A 20,270-nucleotide genomic window follows, 5' to 3' on the forward strand; every position below is an offset into this window, starting at 1 on the left:
GACTGTTGATTTACATTTCTTGGAAAGGCTAAAAAGAGCTATGGTATGCATCAATCAATTAAATGTTTCCTGCACATTTGATCTGGAGTCCAGACTTGAACATGGGCACAGCAAAAGACACGAGAGAGGCTGTTAAACCTTCTACTGTTAAATTAAATTGACACAGCTTAGAAGTTAAATCCAGGCTAAATTCAACTGATCTGAATACTGCGACCACATTGTGTCTTTCGAAACCAGAGTGCTTTTCTTCTGACTCTGAAATGAGAATTTGTACATGAAGAAAAGCAGAGAACAGAAGCTCTGCTGCAAATTTCTGTTCAGTGATGCTCTTACCTCATTGACCTGTTTCTTGTCTAGATGGAAAACCTGCCCAGAGCTGGTGGAGGCGATCTCCTCGTAAGCCTTGTAGCCGATGTGAGTCCTATCATCACAGTCCCCCGTCAGCACAAACACCACCTATACACATACACACACATATAAAAATATGATCCCTTTACCGTTAAACCTGTAAATAAACTTTGTTAAGGTAAACATTTCTTTAAACCTGTGATTGTTTCTGCTGAATGAGCTGCAGGACTTCATGGGTCAGTCTGTAATCTTTGGAACGGGCATCTGTGAAGACGTAAATGTAGGACCCCGGCAAAGAGATCTCCAAAGCAATCTTAATGGCACCGATGCTCATCTCCGGACAGTCCCCACCACCCTGAGAAAGAGAGGGGTATCATCAGCAAATGGTTGTCTTACACATGTCTGCGGAAGAGTGTGTGGGCCATTCAAACATTATTATGATTTATCCAGCAAATATGCTACTGATGGTTTACAGTCTGAAGAATTACGTAATAAACATTTAACAATGCAGTGCCCACTGAGCACATAGATAAATTACAACTAGAGGGAATTTAAAAGAGCACAAATCTAGGCCGATTCATAATGATTCTCCAACTTGCAGCCTCTGAAACAGTTTGTTTAAAATTCCCTTCCAATTTTAGTTTTCCAATAAAATGACGTGAATAAAATGCAACACTGTTTAGTAGCAGAACAGACCTAGTACTTCTTGATTCTGGGCTTTTCCAATCAGCACACATGACTGCAGCACTAACATTATGCCTAGAGGACAAAACCTGTGAGGCGACTGATATCTTGAACCCAGGGGAATGTTAACATCTGATGATCTTAAAAATACACAAAGGGGTGAAAATATATTCCTGTTCCAACCATACTGACAAGGGCAATAAACACTGGATCTAAAAGAAACAGTGTGTGGTGGTGTGCGCAAATGTCTTTCTCTTTCTCATCGACTATTCTCTCAGTCCGACTGCTGGGGTCAAAAGGAAATGTCTTCTACAGCATTCCAATAGGCACATATCTGTCTGTCTGAGGGGTTCAATAGCTATCTCTGATGCATAACCCCCAAGAGCAACATCTGGAATGGAGTGACCCATTATTTTAAGCCAGGGGGGCGGAAGAGGAAGAGACAGGACTCCTCTATCTCCCCTGAACCCCAACATCTCCCCTCTGGCCAAAAACCAACTCCCCCATTCACCTATTGCCCCCAACACTAAGCCTGATAACCCCCCCCCCCCCAGTGCACTTTTGTTCTTGTGGCTTAAAAATATGAAGTGTTGCCTAACATCTCCTCCCTTAAACACAACTGCGCTCATGACAGAAAAATTTCAATGTCAAGAAAAATGTCAATTCCGAAGAGTATTTTCCATGTACACTGGCCAAAACCTCTTCAGGGGTTGAACAGGTGAAGAGGTGAGGGGAGGAAAAACAGACTCAGGAATGAACCAGCAAGTGAGAGGGAACTGGATCTCTTCCACGCTACACGCAACACACACACAAACACACACACCAGATTAACAGCAGAACATGCCAAGGATGCATAGACACTTGCCAAAGTCTTTCTTCAAAGGACAGATTTCTGAATGCGACTTGTCTCTTTGTCTCTGTCATCCTTAGACTTGAAGAGTACTGGATTTGCAGTTTTTGTGCTTTGCTCCAGTGGCTCATAAGAAGGTTCCTGCACAACTTTCTTTCTCTGTCTGAGTGATTACACAAAAATTCAAACTTGGCAGCTCTCTGTTTAGCTGTCTAGCCATAGCATGTCTTTGTTTATACATTTGTTTGTAATGGTGCAGGATGGAAAATAAACATGAGATGAGCAAGATTTTTTTTTCCTTATTGACTTCAACATGCGAAAGGGTGAAAATCAACATAAAGCAGGAAGTCTAATTGTTTCTTTCTTTCATCATCCATTGTAGACTGAACTGATAAAATGTCTTAATCAGTTCACAAACATTCCTACCCAGACGTCTGGCATGACCATAGTCTGCTGCTTTTATCAAGGACATATGACCCTTTGCATCCAGGCTTCTGCTGCTGTTTCCTTGGTTTGATGAATGTGATCTCTGAACCCACCTGAACGTACAGCTCCCTCAGCTCATACTGGAACTTCTTTGGGTCTGTTGTGATTGTTACGGGTCCAATCTCTGCAGAAAAAAAGACAGAAAGATGCTGCGTGATTAATCTGGCCACAGGCTCAACTCTGCATCTGATGAATAACTGAAAGCATTTTTTTTTGTTTCCTTAAATTCTTCTGTTGAGCCAAATATTAGTTTTGGCAAATGCTTACGGATGTCCAGATTAAAATGTCACAATATGAACTGCGGAGGAGAATTTCAGGAAAGGAGATATATTTATCTAACGGAGAGAGGAAAGGATAAAGAAATGTGAAAGAGATACATACAGACAGACAAGTGATGAAGGAAAAACATAAAAGGAATGACAAGGAAGATTGGAGTTGTAGTCCTCACATGAAGACAGATCAGATATAATGATGATGTTGATTTGAAGGTCTGTTCTTCCCTTTTCTTTTCAACCATCATTTACGCTGCTTTGCACTGATAAACAAACTGAGCTCTGGAAACACTTCCAATCCCCTCTGTCACTGATGAACCGAAACTGTTACCGTCTACTTCATGAAAAGATTCATTATAATGGCTGAAACTCAACTGATGAAGCTCATGCTGACTAGACAGACAGAGACAACAGTTAAAGGTTAGGAAAAACTGCAGTGACTGAAATACAGATGATACATCAATGTTGGTTTAGAAGAGACCGTGTGAATGATCCCGTCTTTAATCAAAAGCAGTCGTGCTTCGCTCAGTGGTTGGACAGATCTTCACTGAGACTTGTTACCATTCCACCAGAGTTACTCATTCTACCATTTGTGGTGCGACTGTGATCTTTGTAAACAAACAGAAGAAATGGAAATATGCAGTAAATATCAAGTATGACACACCTTCACCTGGCTTTATCATGCCAAGTTGGGGACATTTATATTGCCTGAATTCACTCCTTTATTTTTAGACCATGGTATAAAGGAGAATGCCCAATATAATCCATGGGTGGGGAAACAAAGGCAGAAACAGAGGATGGATCCCTCTTCCAGGATATACAGAAAGCATAGCAGTATATGTTTTTTTATAGGGCTGCAACTGTTTCATTATCTACTCATCTGCAAATTATTCTCTTTTATACAGTGTTTTGTCTGTAAATTGTCAGAAAATTGTGAAACATGCTTGTAACCTCACACTCACATTTGAAAGGATGGAATCAGGGAATGTTTGACATTTATGTTTATAAAATTACTACAATGACTAGAATGAGGATTTTCAAAACAGCAGCTGACTGATTTTCTGTCGATTGATTGCAACCACTTGGTACAGCTCTAGTTGTGTATGCAAGCAAAACTCTGCAGCCTCTGTGGTTGCAGAACAAACACTTTTCATTTTAGTTATTGTGTTGTTCTTGTGTCGATGTCCGCTCAGAATTAAGCCCAAGTGAAGTTTAGCACCCCCACCACATAGTGACAACATGGCCTGTGCTCTGTACCTCTGCCAGTGCTAGTAGTCACTGCTGTTTCTCAGCTTACTTTGTTCTATCCGTTAATGAGCTGCTAAGCCCCTTCTTGAGTCAAACTGTGACTTCAGCCACTGCAGCTGTGCTGTGGAATGAGCCTGATGAGGGGCTGCAAAAAGCACACACAAGTAGGCCCACGCGTGCATACACACACATGCACACACGCACACGTGCGCACACACACACACGCACAGCAGTTCTGCACATGCAAGCAAATTGGAAAACAAGGGTTCCCTTGTTGAAGAGAGGGCAATTACAAAGGATCCCTGACTTTTGGAAAAGGATATAGTTTGAACTGTTTTACAACAGTCATCAAATTTGGTCTAAAGGTCAGAGCCCAAATGAGAAATTTTGATGTTTAGTAGAGTTTTGAGACTCCTTAAAACTCTTATTGTGGAGAACTTTTTGTTCTTCAGTCTTGTGTAATTTCTGTTGAGTTAAACATCTAAGGTTGTTGAGTTTGACATAATCTAATTCCCTTTGCAATGAGGAATCATAAGCATTGTCTTTCCTTTTCTTTGCAATAAGCATTACCTTACAATTCGATTTGAAAAGCACTCCACGAGCACTTTCAATTTCTATAATAACATACAAAAGGATAAAGTCTTTTTCCAAATGACCCAGATTTTGGCATCCTTGTAAATCCTCAAGGTGGAGTGTAGGAACATTTGTGGCGATCAGAAACGCTTTTCAAAACTAACATGGAAATGTGTCTGGCCGCTCTGAACGGAACATGGATCTGGAGCCAAACTTTTCAGAGATGGAAAAGCTGACATGTCTTTCCTTATGGGAGAAGTTCCCATGGCTGTTGTAAGTATTCTTTATACTATTTTGGCTACAGTGCCTAACCACAGCCACCCTCTTTGCATCAGCACCGTGGAAAACCATAGCTTATACTCATGACCTCTCAACATTACGAGATGAAATAAATCAAACTCTTCGAACATTACCTGTGTAATGATCTCTGACTTTGACATATTAAGATAAGGATATCACTGCTGTCCATGATTTCTTTTCTTTTTTGAATGTGTTTATTTACATTTAAAAGTCTGAACTGTTTCAGAACCATCACACCAGTCAGATACTTATACACATTCATGCCTGAGAGATTCTTTGTGCCAAATGTCTACTCAAAAGCTTTCTTCTTTTTTTTTTTTTTTTTTGGGGGGGGGGGGGGGGGGGGGGACTGGTTAAGAACAGGGAAATCATTACTCCTTGGCTGCCTGAAATGCATTTCCCCAAAAGGTCTGGAGGGTCACAAATGTCTTAAACAAAAGTAGTGCCTTTTGAGAGAAAGATATGAACAAATATTTTGTACAACACACTCATTTTTAAGTACAAAATGTTCTTCTAATTTACCATTATGTTATAAATTGCCATAGTTATAAACATGTGTGAGAACTTGGGATGCTCACCCACATCATGTGAGTAGCTATATAAGGGAAATCTTAACGCAGTCTTCTGGCTGCCACATTGGAAATAGCTTCTCGGTGATGACAAGAAACACCTAAGTGGCATGAACAAGGCCAAGAGAATGAACTCAGAGTGAAGGAATGTTCTGAAGCCCGATGAAAGAAACAACAAAAGAGAGAAAATGACCAAAACAAACAAGTCAAAAAGGAGATCAGCATCTCATCCGGTTTTCTTAATGTGTTAGCAGTGTGAGCTGTTGACCCAAGTGGGTCAGGAGTAAACAATGAAAACAAATGACTTCAGTCTCCACCTTGATATTCTTACAGCATTCATGTCTATTGCCGTCTGTAAAAGCATGCATCTGCAGATCACGTGCAAGCTTAAACACTCACAGAAAGTCTAATGGGATGGAACAAACTGGGCAACTGTCCAATGGCAAACTCAGTTTCACCTCCACTGACATTCAGGCTTTAAGTAATTTGCAGGGAGTCACTCATGCATTCACCGTGGAGTGAGTTTCTCTTTCCTTACAACATCAGCAGCGAGGAATTCCAAGGCCAATATGTTGAAAGGTCACAGCCGTTAGTGTCTTCCAACCAAATAAATCTGGAGTTTTTGGCAGCAATACAGAAGAGTCTCACAACCTGCTACATACAGACAACTGACAGGGCCACTGTCATTGTTGTACTCTGTATTACTGACGAGTTAAGGCCATGATATAATGTGGCAGTTTGGGAAAGTTATGCTCTTTATATGCACTGTGCTTGATTCCTCCAAGACCTTCTGCCACAGTGGGCTGAGTTAGCAGCGGCAACAGTCACATTTACCATCCACAACGCGTTTTCATTTTTTCATTCCTGAAGGCAAAGACCTGGATGTTCCTAACTCACTATTACTCTGGTTTATAAAAGCCTGATTACAGAGCTCCAGAAAACCAGTGCTGTGAATATATAGACCAACAGCAAACAGCAACCCCTAAACTGAAACTTGTTCACCAGTACAAGTAGCAACAGTATTTACAGTTCATTCATGGTTAAAGATTTGTATTTTTCATTTATTTTTAGTTACTGATTCAATGAGCCATTGTATGATACTAGTATGAGTTATTTACTGAAATAATGGTCAGGGAAAGGAGGTTCTGTGGTTTTCTCCATTCAAAAAAAAAAAAAAAAAATTGAAAAAAACAGGTTACACAACATGAAGCTGTTACAGCACTTAATGGCAACAGAGGCCGTAAACACACACTGCTTTCTGTCATTCTGCTGACTCAGGGTTCAATCTGCCAGAATGAGAGCGGCTGTCATCCTGACCATCAGCTATGGGGCATAATTCACTTAATCAGCCCCACTGAGAAAACACATGTGAAACAGCACACAGTGCAATTAGTGAACCTCGGTGAGGAAAGTGTCCAGGACTATGCTGCGTACAAAGGAGCAAACTTGTCTGCAGACACACAGTACACGTGAGGCAACGCAACCATGTGCATTTACACTCCTGACACACACAAACACAAGCAAATACACTGTAGGTGAAAGGTCAACAAGGTAGTGCTCTGTAATGATCTTGGTATGAGCAGCTATCACTCATAATAAAGTACACACTTACTGTATGTTGTCTCCCCTGGGAATAAGCAACAAAATTACATACAAAAACAATGTGCAGTATTTAATTGTTAACACTCTTCCTTTGTCAATTGCTAAATGCCCTTTGTTTTATTCCCATTTTAACTATTACCTTTATTTACTTAATTCTTCATTGTTAACTTTTTAGTCCTTTATTTAGTTTTTTTACTTCCCTCTTTGATCCGATTCCCAAATTAAATTTGCTCAAATTGGCCCTCTGTGCTCAGACACAAGGGGTGAAATCATCCTAAAAGATTTTCCCCAAACAGGAAATTACACACTTGATTGATTCCTGCTTTTTACCAAGTTCATATGTGTTGCCTGTTTAAAACGGGACAGCGTAGTGGAGAGGAAGCGGTTAGGCCTGCTGATGGGATAATAATCTCCATTTATTTCAAATAAAGTCTTGTTATTTCTGGTGTCAGTGACATAATCATGTCCTCACTGTGGAAGTGAAATAAGCACCAGCACTGAAGCAGACTTATGTTCTTTTAACAAACAAAGCCCCAAAAGTCAAAGCAGCGTGTTATTTTACAAGATTTTTATCACAGCATCAAATTCCGACATGTTTTTTACGCCGTATTTATTTTGCTCCATTCATTTCCCCCTCAAGCAAGAATAAGGTCTGAGAAGACTGAGAAAGTCATTTTAGGAACAATTACTACTTCTAGCATGGATAGGGAATGGTTCAAATACAGCATTTCGATTCCCTGTCAGACCTGCAGTTAGCTATATTCACAACAATCCAGACTCCATCTGCTTTGAAGTCTTCCTATTTTGCCCCTGGGCTTCTTCAATATATTTTCTTTCTGTCTCTTATTACAGTACCTCTCCCTCTACATCTCCTCTCCTGCTTTTCTTCCTCACCCTTTCCCCCTGCATCTTTCCCCCTGCCTGACTTCACCTTGCCATCTAATGACTGAGGTTTAGCCTGGAGATACAGAGCTGACAACAAGCTTGATTTCAAACCACCACAAATTGAACTTGTGATGGAAAATTCTCACCACAACCACCAGCGGAAAGAGAAAAAGACCACCGGGCAGTTTAAAATCTGCTAGCTGCGGCCCTGCCTCTCGTTTCACTTCACTTGATGCAACTGGATGCGTCTCAGGAAGATGGGCCGCAAAACCACTGATCTCTATTAATTAAACTCATGATCACACAGAGCCCTACAAGCACACACATATAGTGAGGCCCAACTGATGCACACACCACACACAGCCATGTAATTCCTCCCAGATGAACGGCCTGATGGGGAGCATGTTCCAGAGACAGATGACAGCTCTGAACCCTCCACCAGTCATCTATCTGACTGGTAACTGGTGCCAGAGACAGAACACAGAAGAAGATAAGACCCGAGTGGAAGTCTTAATTAAGTAAGTGTGTGTGTAAATTCATGACTGTCATTTACGAGGATGTGCGGTTCTGTGGCGTGGCCCTTCATGCCAATCATCCTAGATTTCAAAGAATCAAGACGACTTTGCAGCAAATGAAAGTCTCCTGCCTGTGTATGTATATGTTTAAATGTGTAGCCTGTATACTTGTTCACATTAGTCTGAGGGTGTGTTGGAAGTATGAAGAAGAAATGCTGCTGCAGATGTAAATGATAAATGAAAATAGATAAATGAAGCCACGTTTTCTTTGTCTCCTGTCTTTCCTGTCACTATGCTATTGCCAGTAAAGAAGAAGCGGCAGTAAAGTGATTACGTAAAAACAAACAAACGAGTCAGTGGTTTCAGTCAGTTTTTCAAGTAAAAGTATAATGATGTTGAATGCAAACCCCTGAGACATGGTCCTGGACAGCTGTAACTCAACTCAGGGAATAACCGTTTTGGTTGACCAAAGATTTAAGAAAGATGCAGACTATCTGTCAACAGAGGCCATCTATGTGCTATTATCACTATGTGCTATCATAAACTACACTAATAGTCATAAACAGGCAGTAATGATATGGAACTGAAAGGTGATTTCAACTTGTAACCGTGTGCTTTTCGAAGCTCTATTTACATCTGGTACGGAGAACGGCGTGGTCAGAGGCAACGATCACAGTGAACTCAAAGATGTCTTATCTTAATGACCCACATAAACACTGTCACATGTTAGGATCCAAAACCTTTAGTCTAGTTACCACCACAATCTCTATATGACCGTGTGTGATGTGCGGACTTGCAAACTTCCACAAAGGAAAACATAAAAAGAGAGAGTTGAATGTAATCTCTCTGTGTGGTTGGGTTGGATTTTCTGTCTGAATTCGAGCCACAGGAGAAAAATGCAGACAATATGAAAGGAGGAAGAGGGCGAAAGTAAGCGGATGATTTATTACTCAAAACAAGACGGAGTCCTATCTGGCAAGAACAGTAACTATCATCGTCTACTCCACTGCATTCATGAAGACGATGTTCAACCTCCATCACACATACATTTTATCTGCATGTAACGAGAGAGAAGCTGAGATGTTGGGACATGAAATGTATGCATTATCTGTCCAGGTACTATCTATAAAGAAAAAATAAATGTATACAGAGTATGAATTCAAAGTAGATGTCTTGGGTATAGAGTGTCATATGCTGGGCAGACTGTAAAGCTTTGATGCAAATTTGTGATTTTGGGCTGTAGAAAAAAAAAAACTGGCTTAGTGACTTTCTATCTAGAAACAAACAACCTAAATCTGGTTTGTATTAAGATTATCCCGCATAGTCCGGACTTTTTAGCAACCGCCATTTTGGTGCCTTATGCCAGTTATTTCAAAGAAGAACTCTCGCAAGTAACATTGACCCAGACGTATAAAAGCAAAACACACAATCCATGTTGGGTTGGGGATCAAAAGAATGTGTCTGAGGATGAACATGATGTCCATATACTTCAGATGAGTTCTGCTCTGTTTTATGAAGAATATTTTTCAGAGCTGTGTTGTCATTTCTCTGCGCAGCACCCTATGAATATTGATTGATAGTGGGGTTTCTAGGTCAAGCTTCCTTAACCCCTTCATCAACTTCACCTGTGGGAAACGTAAAACACAAACGCAAACATATCATGGTCATAACTCCTGCTGACACCTTCGCATAACAACATCTTACAAAACCAAACCGCTTACAAAACTGACCCGACCCCTGATAGGCTGTGCTGTGCCGCATCCTCTTTACCTGTAATGCATAACAGCAAAGTGGTAAGACAAATACGTATTTCACTGCCTTGACAACATGTGAAGGGTGGAAGGGAGGGATAGAGAAGAGGATGAAAGGACAAAGCTGTGGCTTAGAGAGGCACCAGGTAGTATTGTCTCTGTTAAGACTCTAAATGCCTCTCACTGAAAGGGCAAAAACTGGCACAGGCAGCAAACATACTGCTGTCATTGAAGTTTCTACATATGGTCTCCATTGTAGAAATAAAGGCCCAAACCCTGAGACTTGGATAGGCCTGATCATATGATTCACTCAAAGAAATTTTTACTTTTGAATTAAATGTGGCCTTTTAATTGCATAAATTGCATTAATTTACTCAAGTTAAGTAGAGGGTTTGAAAATAAATGACAACAACCTCAATATTACAACCGCAAGACTGCATAGTTCATGACCACGTATTTTATGACTGATGGTGTAATCCCAGACTGCTCAAAAGTGACTGGGTGGTGTTTTCGGTTCAGTATGCCTCTTTTGTTTTACTGAGGAAATTCTAATTGTGCGTGCTGAAGCAGACAGAGAAACCTCAGATGCAGCAGATCGGCACTGTCGACCACACACAGATGCACACTCAGATGTCTGAGGCAGTGATTTTCAACTTCAAGCTCCAGTGTGCCACAGCACACAGGAGCTCGCTCAGATCTGCTCAGGTATGTTGTGAACATGAGGAATTCAAGTTAAAATTGGTTATGTCTATGGGAAAGTAGATTATTTTAGCCTTTTGAGGTCTACAGACAGTTGACCATGAGCTCAGCTTGAGTTTGTCATCGGTTTGACACAGGATAACAGGTTCATCAAAATAAGTTTAGGTTTCACACTGAACTGAATGAACACAGTTCAAAATGTGTTCACTATTTTGTAATGTTCAGTGTTTTGCACCACATTAATGCACTGCTCAGCACTTTTTCTAAATGTCTGCTTATTTAATGATTTATTATTTCATTCATTATTTTTTTCTCATTTTACATTAATGTTTTTAATATTTTTAATTTTAGATGAATGCTTTTAACATTTTTTTGTGTTCATTTTATGTCTTTTCTTTTCATGTGAAGCACTTGGTCATTTCTTTGTTGTAAAGCACCATGTGCTACATATCTTGTATGAAAGGTGCTATACAAATAAAGCTTATTATTATCATCATAGCAAATGTTGGGCAATACCGTTCTAAGGTGGTCTTCATGATACACGACTTCCCCCCCAACACATACCCCCCAGAGGCAGGGGGCAGAGGACACTGGCCCTCAGCCTTGCAGCCAGTAATTCAGTTTCCCTCAACACTTGTCTGGTTCAGATACATTTGCCACAGTTAAAAACCATACAGGCCTTCATGTCAGTTAAATCCTTAGATGGTTGTTGTTGCATGTCAACATCTATCCCCTGCTTCTATCTCATCTTTCTATCTTTCTTCTGGTATAAACATATGAACATGTCACCAGTTGTTCAGGAAATGTTTCAGCACTACACACCAGGTTTCTCTGGGGGCAGAGGGGTGAAGAGGCAGGGATGTGGGGAGAGGGAAAAATGAGAAGCACAGCACAACAAATGGCGCACAGGTACAATGTTTCTTGCATATCTACAGAGCGCATCTTGACACTTGGCTCACTACCAACCAGCCGAACAGTCAACGTTGAATAATCTATCTTTCTGACAGATCAAAAGAAATATTAAAACTGTTCAACTGCACCAAAAAAAGGTCTTCGTCCACTGTGACCCATGAGCTTGTCTATTTTTGTAAACAAGCAGGCGTCAGTGCATCCTGCTTACTTATGCAAACCTGTGGTCCTGCAATAATTAGATCATTAACATTTTACAAGAATGTAAAGTCCTGCTTGGAAAGCTCTTTTCTGTAAATTAAAGCTGAGCAGGTAGAAGTATTTTAATCAAGGCAGCAATAATTGAAAAGCTTTTGGCCACATGGAGGCAGCATAACAAGCTGTCAATCACAACACAGACATATTATCACCTTATAAAGTTGTTGTGGTAAATGGGCTAATCAATGTGCTATTTACATATCCAGCAGATATGGAACAACATTAGCATTAATTTGGAGACGTGTCTCTGGCCAAATGACATGTAAATCAAATATTTGTTCTCTTTTTTTTTAACGTCTGTTTTGGTCTCCACTTACTGCTGAGGGAAGTATCTGGCTCTTTGGCAGCTAAATACTTTACTATGTTCACCAGCTAATTGCTAACTTTGTTTTATCTATCATTTAGTGCTAGGAAGGTAGTGTACAGTGTGATTATCAAAGCGCTGGAAAAAAAAGTTGATGTGAGCAGAGAGAGTGAACCAAAGCATAACACTGCGGGCAGGAAAACCAAAAGAAAGAGTTGGAAGATGCCAAAAAGCTCTGTAATACTGACAGTAACTACAGAGTCAGGGGATAATAATTCTTTTTTGTTGGTGTTTCACAATGAGTGATTCTTTCATATTACACACGGTTATTTGATCTATTATTTACGCAAAGATATTGAATAATGCATGATCAAGTCTTCAAATCTGTATCAAATAAAAAAAAAAAAGCAGTATGGCCACACAAACAATAGAGAGGCTAAGCCCCATCTATCCAGCCGTCCTCCTGCACAAACACACCCTGTATATGTTAAAGGATCATCCGACTCAAATAAAGATCTGCTTTGGTGAACACGGAAGAACTCAAAAATCGTGTCCTCCATCTGCTTCGATAGGAAGAAGTTTCAATGACTCAAGGCTAAATGTGACTCTAAACACACACATGTTTCAACTAAAGTGTACATGAACAGCTTGCACAGTAAAAGGCAAAAAAAAAAGCCTTGGAAGACACAGCCAACATGAGATCATGCCATACCAAACCATGGGAATGTTCAACTTTGGCACCAGATGTATGTAGACATAAATCTAATTCGCTCCTAATGAGTCCTCCAGACACCAAAAGTATGATGTAAAACAATGACTGAATGAATCTGTGCTAAAAAATCCTTTCAGAAAAATGTTTCCTTAATAATAATGTCTAGACATCAATCTGTAGGGTCTAAATTGACTATAAAAACACTGGTTTGAGGAAAGCCCTTGTTGAAGGGGCAACAGTAAAAGAGCTGAGGTTGCTGCTTATTATTATGAGTAATAAAGCAGAAAAAATGCTGACTGGCAAATACTAATATACAACATAGTGTAGGTATGTCTGCAGCTGGTATAGCTGGCAGTGAGCAGCTGGAAACTCTCCACTTGGATTCTAGGGCAATGAGTTTGAGAGAGTGATTTGGAGCCCAGGCTTTTGTTGTAGAGGCATAAAAATGGGTCAATGTGTTATTCATAAGTTTATATTAAATTTCTGGATGTGTTAGGTCTGTAGTCACAACACTATTACAGAACTGGACACAACAACAAGCAAGAACAGCATTTAAAAGCTGCTCCCCACCAACAAAAGGTGGCCAGTGGCAGCTGTTATCAAAATCACCTGACTTGCCTCGGGTGCTCAGCTCTCCAAAGTAAATGGACTTGGAGTGACTGGCTGCTTATGCTGTGGACACATGGTAAGAGTTAGGGATAGGTCAGGTAAACATGTCTGCCCCTGAACAGGAAAAACACATCTTAGACACGCAGCAAAACATGCATTTGTGACACACAACGCAAGCTGAAAAAATACACCGATGATAGCAGTCAGATTCCTCTGTGAGGTGAACTGCCTTTAAAAAAACACAGCTCAGGTTCAACTTGTCACATTTTTAAGCAAATCATTATTGATTTTAAGTCAGCAAATCATAGACAGAAATTGACAGGTAGACCTTCTGTCTGAAATCGTTGCATTAGCAAATCATTTAATTGTCATGCTGCTTTTGGATTTCTGTTTCATTCAACAACCAGCTCCATACAGTGGATGGAGGTTTACTACTAAATATTTCAATTATATCCATTTAGAAATTAACATGTCCAAGGCACTGGGACTCCAATAAACCTGTCCATTTATTATCTTCCTCAGTCTGGAGAGGTTTACTGCTAAAATTGGCATCTTCCTTGTCTTTTGTTCCTTTCTCGTTATGCCTCAGATGTGAATTGTGCCATCTTTCACTACGGTAGTCTGTCCAGTGGGTAAGACATAGGTAAAGATGCTGCAACACAAACAAAACACCAGCCACTAAAGGTCAAGAGGATATTGGTGAAAGCCCAGACAGTGAGGTCAAAGAGCCCTGAAGGTCACAACCAGGGTACATGAACCCTCAGGACCTCAGGATAAGAGGTTGGAAAACAAATCCAAGGCTTTGAGGGAACTCTCAACCAAACATGGTTGAGAGTCCAAAGTAACAGAAACCTTGGATGCCTCTTGAATGGGGCATTCATTCCAAATGGATCCATGTCAGTCATTGTACCAAAGGTTCAACTACCTGTGACTTTTCTTAAACACCAACAACATCCTTTATCCATAATTAGTCTTGGAATCTGTAAAGCTGTAGAATATAAATGTGTACACAGGGAATGGGCAACGTTTAAATTGTTCCTGTAGCAGCCCTCCGGTATGTGCTGCCTTCCGAGATGAAAGGTGGATAACCCCTGACCGCTGATTACTCAAAGCTACATGGAGTTGAAACTAATGCGCTAAGAACACCTGGGGCAGTTCAGAAGGTGTGTGCACAACCCTAAAAATTAAAGGCCATTTTAATATTCCAGGGTAGGTCTATTACAACATGAAAAACACAGACACACAATGCAGTCTGCCACACTCTGCTCTCTTCCTCTAATTCTCCACAACCTCCACCTCTCTCTTTTGGCATTCCTGCCTAATAGCATCATTATTGACTCTGTCCAGCTAAACGCAGGCTCCTTGTAATCTCACACGGGCGGGGCAGTTCAGAAAAAAAAAAAAAAACTGCTGCTCTAGATAGAAGGAAACAAAGGGAAAATGGGATGGTAGAAAAGGGCACTGAACACCAACAAAGGAAGCTGTGAGATGAGCTTCTTTGATCACGCAGGGGAGATAGAAGCTCTCTCACCATCACTCCACGCCCTGCAGTTTGGTCCATCTCCTTCTAACTAAAGACAACTGGCAGGAAAAGGCCACTAGATACCAATAAAACTGAAACAAAACTCCGATATGTCAGTAACTGATTTCATTTTGAAATCTGAACAGTTTTTGATGGGAACAAGCTGATGTTCAGCAGACATCACTCAATAAGCCTGTCAGTTGGTTTATGACCTTCACAGTTTGGCTTGTACCATCCTTTACACTTTTCCTTGAACTCATCCAGCGCAGCCAGAAAGTATTAGGGTTTGTAACTGTTCTAACTCAGTAATTCAGGACACTGGGCTTTTTTAAGCTTCTATTAGAGGTTTTGACAGTAGAAATATAACAGAAAATGAGGGGGGAGAGAAGGAGAACAACAGCCACGACTCGAACCAAGGGATGTTGCAGTTCACGGTTGCAGCCTTAACACCTGAGTCACTGGGACAACCCTAATGATACAAAGACTGGAAGGTTTAAGCTCTAACTTTCAGCTGTAAGAGTGAAGGTGTTCACATCTTTATGAAACTAGGAATGTAGAATTTGTAGTCCTTTTAATAATCATTGACATAAAGATAAGACAACCAAGGAGGGGAAAGTTCTTGGGGCTCAGGCGGTAGAGCGGATCGTCCACTAAATAGAAGGTCGGTGGTTCGATCCCCGGCTCCTCTGTGCCACTCGAAGTATCCTTGGGCAAGATACTAAAGATAAATTGCCCTTGATGGCTGTTCGGTAAGTGTTTGACTGTGACTGTATGAGAGTGATGTATGAATGTGAGTGAATGGGTGAATGTGGCAAGTATTGTAAAGCGCTTTGAGTGGTCAGCAAGACTAGAAAAGCGCTACATAAGTGCAAGTCCATTTACCATTCTTGCATGTCACTTGACCTCAGTCCAAATAAGCATTCAATACAAACACGTATTGAAGATGGCTACAGGACAGGACAGGAGGAGCATCACCACAGATTACACCATGGGTCATAGAGTTCACTGACTGCAAATGCTTTGCAACCAAATATCCAATCTAATAACTTTATTTACTGTAAGTTTATGTTCAAGGACGCAGCAAAAACGCTATTTCAAAGAGAAAAACTCTGACAAATTATATTTGCCGGTGCAAACAACCTCAAATCAAAGCAGTGAGTCAGAACATACACTTCATAGTCACGGCTCCATTTCAAGGCATTGTGCTAAGTGCACAGCTAACACAACATAAACGTGTCACTGCCTTAATACCGTCTGACTGTAGTGAACGTGTGTGACTATGGCGAGTGTTTTAGGTCCCCCACTGACCCAAAGCACTGGGCTCTGACCCATCTCAACCTCAGCCAATTAAACACTCACACAAGCACATACAAGACACACACAAACACGCCCTCTCACAGCAAGGTAGTATTTACAAGGATGAGCATGTGTGTGTAAAGACGTCAGCCAAGCCTTAAAGAAGGAAATGTAGAAACCCAGTGGACAGTGAAAACACATTTTCAGACACACACACACATGCGTGCGCTCATCTTATTTAATGTCAACTCAATTTCTAAAAGCAATTTCTTCACATTTTGTAGAGCGTCTTTATTCATGGTTAATTGGAAAGCTGCACAATTTGACATTAGCTCTGGGATAAAGGGCCAGATTTCTTGGCTTGGGAATGGCAGGAGTGTTGTGAAATAAAGTTTATTTGGCTGTAAACTCTCAAATAAATGTTCCATAAGTCCAGAGAGTCTGTTTGCAACACACCTTTGATTTCTCAGCCTAAGACTGGACAGATTACTCATCATTCTCTGGACTGTAGCTGCAGAAAAGAGATGTTCATGTTCACAGCTGTTACTTGAACAGTCCAGGACGCTATTATAGAGCGGATTCTCTCATGAAGTGATAGCCATTTTCAAAAGTCACTAGGGTATGAAATGATAACACAACGGGGTAGCTGGAATTCAACCCTTCCGCGGTTTCATTGGTGTATTCTCAGACTGTAGTGCTAAGTACACAACCCCTGTGCCTCAGTAAAATGACTTGTGAAGTATCCTCTTGCTTTCTTTCTTTCTCTCCCTGCAGGATGGAGGAAAGGGGGGAGGCTTCCTGACTGATCTTCCCACACAAGCCTGACCCCAATATCCAGGCATCCTTCTGACACTCTCGCTTCAGACACACACACACACACACACACACACACACACACACACACACACACACACACAGGCATGTGCACGACACAGACCGACAGAAACACAGATACACAAACACACACTCTAATGTTTACTGTGTCAGATTGCAGTGTAAATAAAAGGGAAGCTCCGGGCCTCTGATTTAAAAGGAGCCAAATCAAACAGGAGGGACTGCGTTATCGCACTGGGTCGGATGGAGAGTGGAAAAAAATGGATCCGTGTCAGAATGAAACGAAGCCTAAATTAAAGTCCTTATGATAACAAAACTGATTCTCTCCAAGGGTTTGGGATGTTGTTGGAGAAGGACAAAAAGTGAGAGAGGGAGCGACAGGGGCAGAACAACATTTGGGGAAATGTTCAGCTACTTCTGCTCGCAGTGCGCTGTGCTAATCATTCCTCTATTCCCCTGGGGGGTTTGGAGAACACATTCTGACATCCTCGTAAACATTTTAAGAAGCACATGAACGTCACTTGGTGCTAAGGGAAAAAACACAAAGACAGACAGTTTGTAAAGAGAAGTCGACACCACCGTTCTGACTCTCACTGATGCCGTTTCAGTTTACTGAACGAGGAAAACTTACTTTAGTGGAGGCAACATTTGCTATGAATCAAGCCCTGAAATAGAAGTTATAATCACAGTATTCTTTCACTACCATCACTTTGTCCAAGACACAACTCATCACGGCTCTTTTATCATCTGCTAATGATCTGAGATTTACTTTCCCCCCTGAAGCACACAATAATAAATTCATCATTTGTAACATTTGTGTGTACCGAGCATATTTCTTCCTTTAATATAATTATTATTTTAGGCACAGAGCTGGTGGATTGAATGATTGAGGAATTGTGCCTCATAAGAATTTGTGACATGCTCAAATTTAGCAGAGGAGAACAAACATCTGGAATAGGAATGTCTCTTCACCACACGGATCACCTCTAGTTATTCATCTCTTTCCCGCTCTCAGATCTCTTGGATCAGTTTGTTTCTACAGTTGCTGAATGTATTCAGGTTAAACTGAGTAGATTTTAAATGTATATATCTTGAAGCAGTCTATATAAAATGTTCTAAAGCATATTTTGGCAGGATATTACACAAATTCTATAAAACAGAGTCTTTGGCGATTGAAATAATAGGCATCATAAAATAGTTAAAGGCCACTATTAAGTACAACAAATGCTCAGATTTTCCTTCAGTTGTGTCTAATTTCTGTCACTACCTGTCTCTGTTGACATGTATAAGATCTATAGTGGTGTTGCTGCACACACACTCTAAGCACACAGCTGCATGTCCCCTTGCTGTTGTTGTTAAATGAGCATTTTTGCAGGTGGACCCCTTACACTTCTCACCTCCAGATCAGCACACAAACCCCCCCATGACATGGCATGACAGCAGCCTTTGATGGTGTTTTTTGCAAGCAGGTAAGTGACTTCTCTTCCCTCTCAGAAAATATAAATTATAGATATCCTTAAACAATGTGTGGCCGTTCAATTGTCACTTTCAGTAAAAGCTGTGGCTGTGATGGTAAGCATGAATATTGATATGACTCATTCAAGTAACTACACAACATTGAATGTATTCTGCTCTGCAAGACTCCCACACCACTGCCCAGGAGGAGAAATTCTACATAATGTGAATTATTTGAAAATGATTATGTAAAACTGGTTTATTTTTATATGAGTGGGTATCTGCACGTCTGACCTGCAAGCCAAGGTTACTGTTAAAAAGCTCAATGATACAGTATATTGCCTAGGCATTAGTTGTCCGGAATGAGAGAGCACCCAAGGGTGATGATAATCATCAAGCTGCATTGCAAACCTAAAGCCACACAGTAACCCTGGCGGAATGCTAATGATAGTGACCGCCAGGCTGAACATCTGTGCGCTGAGACAAAATCCCCCAGAGTTCCTCCTCTGGAGGTGTGAGGAACATTAGGCTTTCAAAGGGCGGACTGTGAGCAAACTACCACATTTCTCACTTTTCTGTGTGCTTTTGTTTCCACTGCAAAGAGCAAACCCCAAATAATCACAAAAACACGTGCACACATTTTACAGTAAAGCCCAAAAAAGTGTCATGCGCAAGGAGAAAAATCAAGAAAGGCCACCACCACAGAATGAGGCTCTCACTCATTGTGTCATTTGCATTACCTGGGTCATGGAAAGGCACCAGGGCAAAGTTATAGAGAGGTCTCTTCGGTCTGCTCAGGGATGTTTCCAAAATCTTGGACGCACCCTCGATGACCTGTACCAAGTCGTCGTACATTGAGCCGGTCACATCAAAGACGAATGCCAGGGTGGATGCGCCCTCCGGGATGTCCTCCTTCGTGGCCCCAGTCTCTGCGTCTTGCCCGGCGGACAACGCCACTGACAGCGCAAGAGACAGCCACACCAATCTGGAGCCCATTTCAGACCCAAGAGTCCTCTCAGACACAGTTCTGGGGTATTTTGTTCTCGGAACCTCAAGGTGAATCTCGAGCAGACGGCAGAGACATCAGGCTCTCAAAAATGGACTGAAAAGTAGGCTACCCTGAAATTTCTACAAAGGGCACAACACCGGCCAAAACAGTGGAATAAAAGACCCCTTTGTCGGCTTTGCTGCTGTTTTCTTGCGCCTCTTTTGGTTCCTTCGGTAGTTTGCGTTGCGTATAAGTCGCAGCTTCTCACCTCTGTGTGAGCTAAACCTCTGAGGTCCTTGTCGCTGCAGCAGCGCCTGTTGTGTGTTGGATCTGCAGAGTCAGGAGCCCTTGCTCAGCTCTGTCATACAAAGACCACCTCTCAGCTGGGCAGAAAGTATCTGAGCCGCAAGATACCCCATGCAGAATAGCAGGGCTCTGATTGGATGAGATGTTTTGGGTTACTTGGAGCGACAGTGTGCGTAATTTACTTCAGTCACGTTACACGACTACGGTGTTACAAAAAGCAGCTGCGACTCTCATGTGTTTACCATTAACACATATCTACGGTCATAGACGTGTATTTTTGGATAGATTTACATTC

The 20,270-nt window shown here is 41.2% G+C and overlaps 1 protein-coding gene across 1 annotated transcript in view; it reads right to left on the minus strand.

Moving 5' to 3' along the window:
* Positions 1-20,015, minus strand: part of hmcn1 (hemicentin 1) — an 80,724-nt gene extending 60,709 nt beyond the window's left edge. Inside the window, 4 exon segments of the mRNA XM_056378753.1 lie at positions 334-456; positions 545-703; positions 2,422-2,492; positions 19,422-20,015. Of these exon segments, the coding sequence (XP_056234728.1) occupies positions 334-456; positions 545-703; positions 2,422-2,492; positions 19,422-19,677 (609 nt within the window). The 5' untranslated portion in view covers positions 19,678-20,015.
* Between the last annotated feature and the right edge of the window lie 255 nt (positions 20,016-20,270).

Source organism: Seriola aureovittata, chromosome 6 (genome assembly GCF_021018895.1).
Source record: "Seriola aureovittata isolate HTS-2021-v1 ecotype China chromosome 6, ASM2101889v1, whole genome shotgun sequence".
Lineage (NCBI taxonomy): Eukaryota > Metazoa > Chordata > Actinopteri > Carangiformes > Carangidae > Seriola > Seriola aureovittata.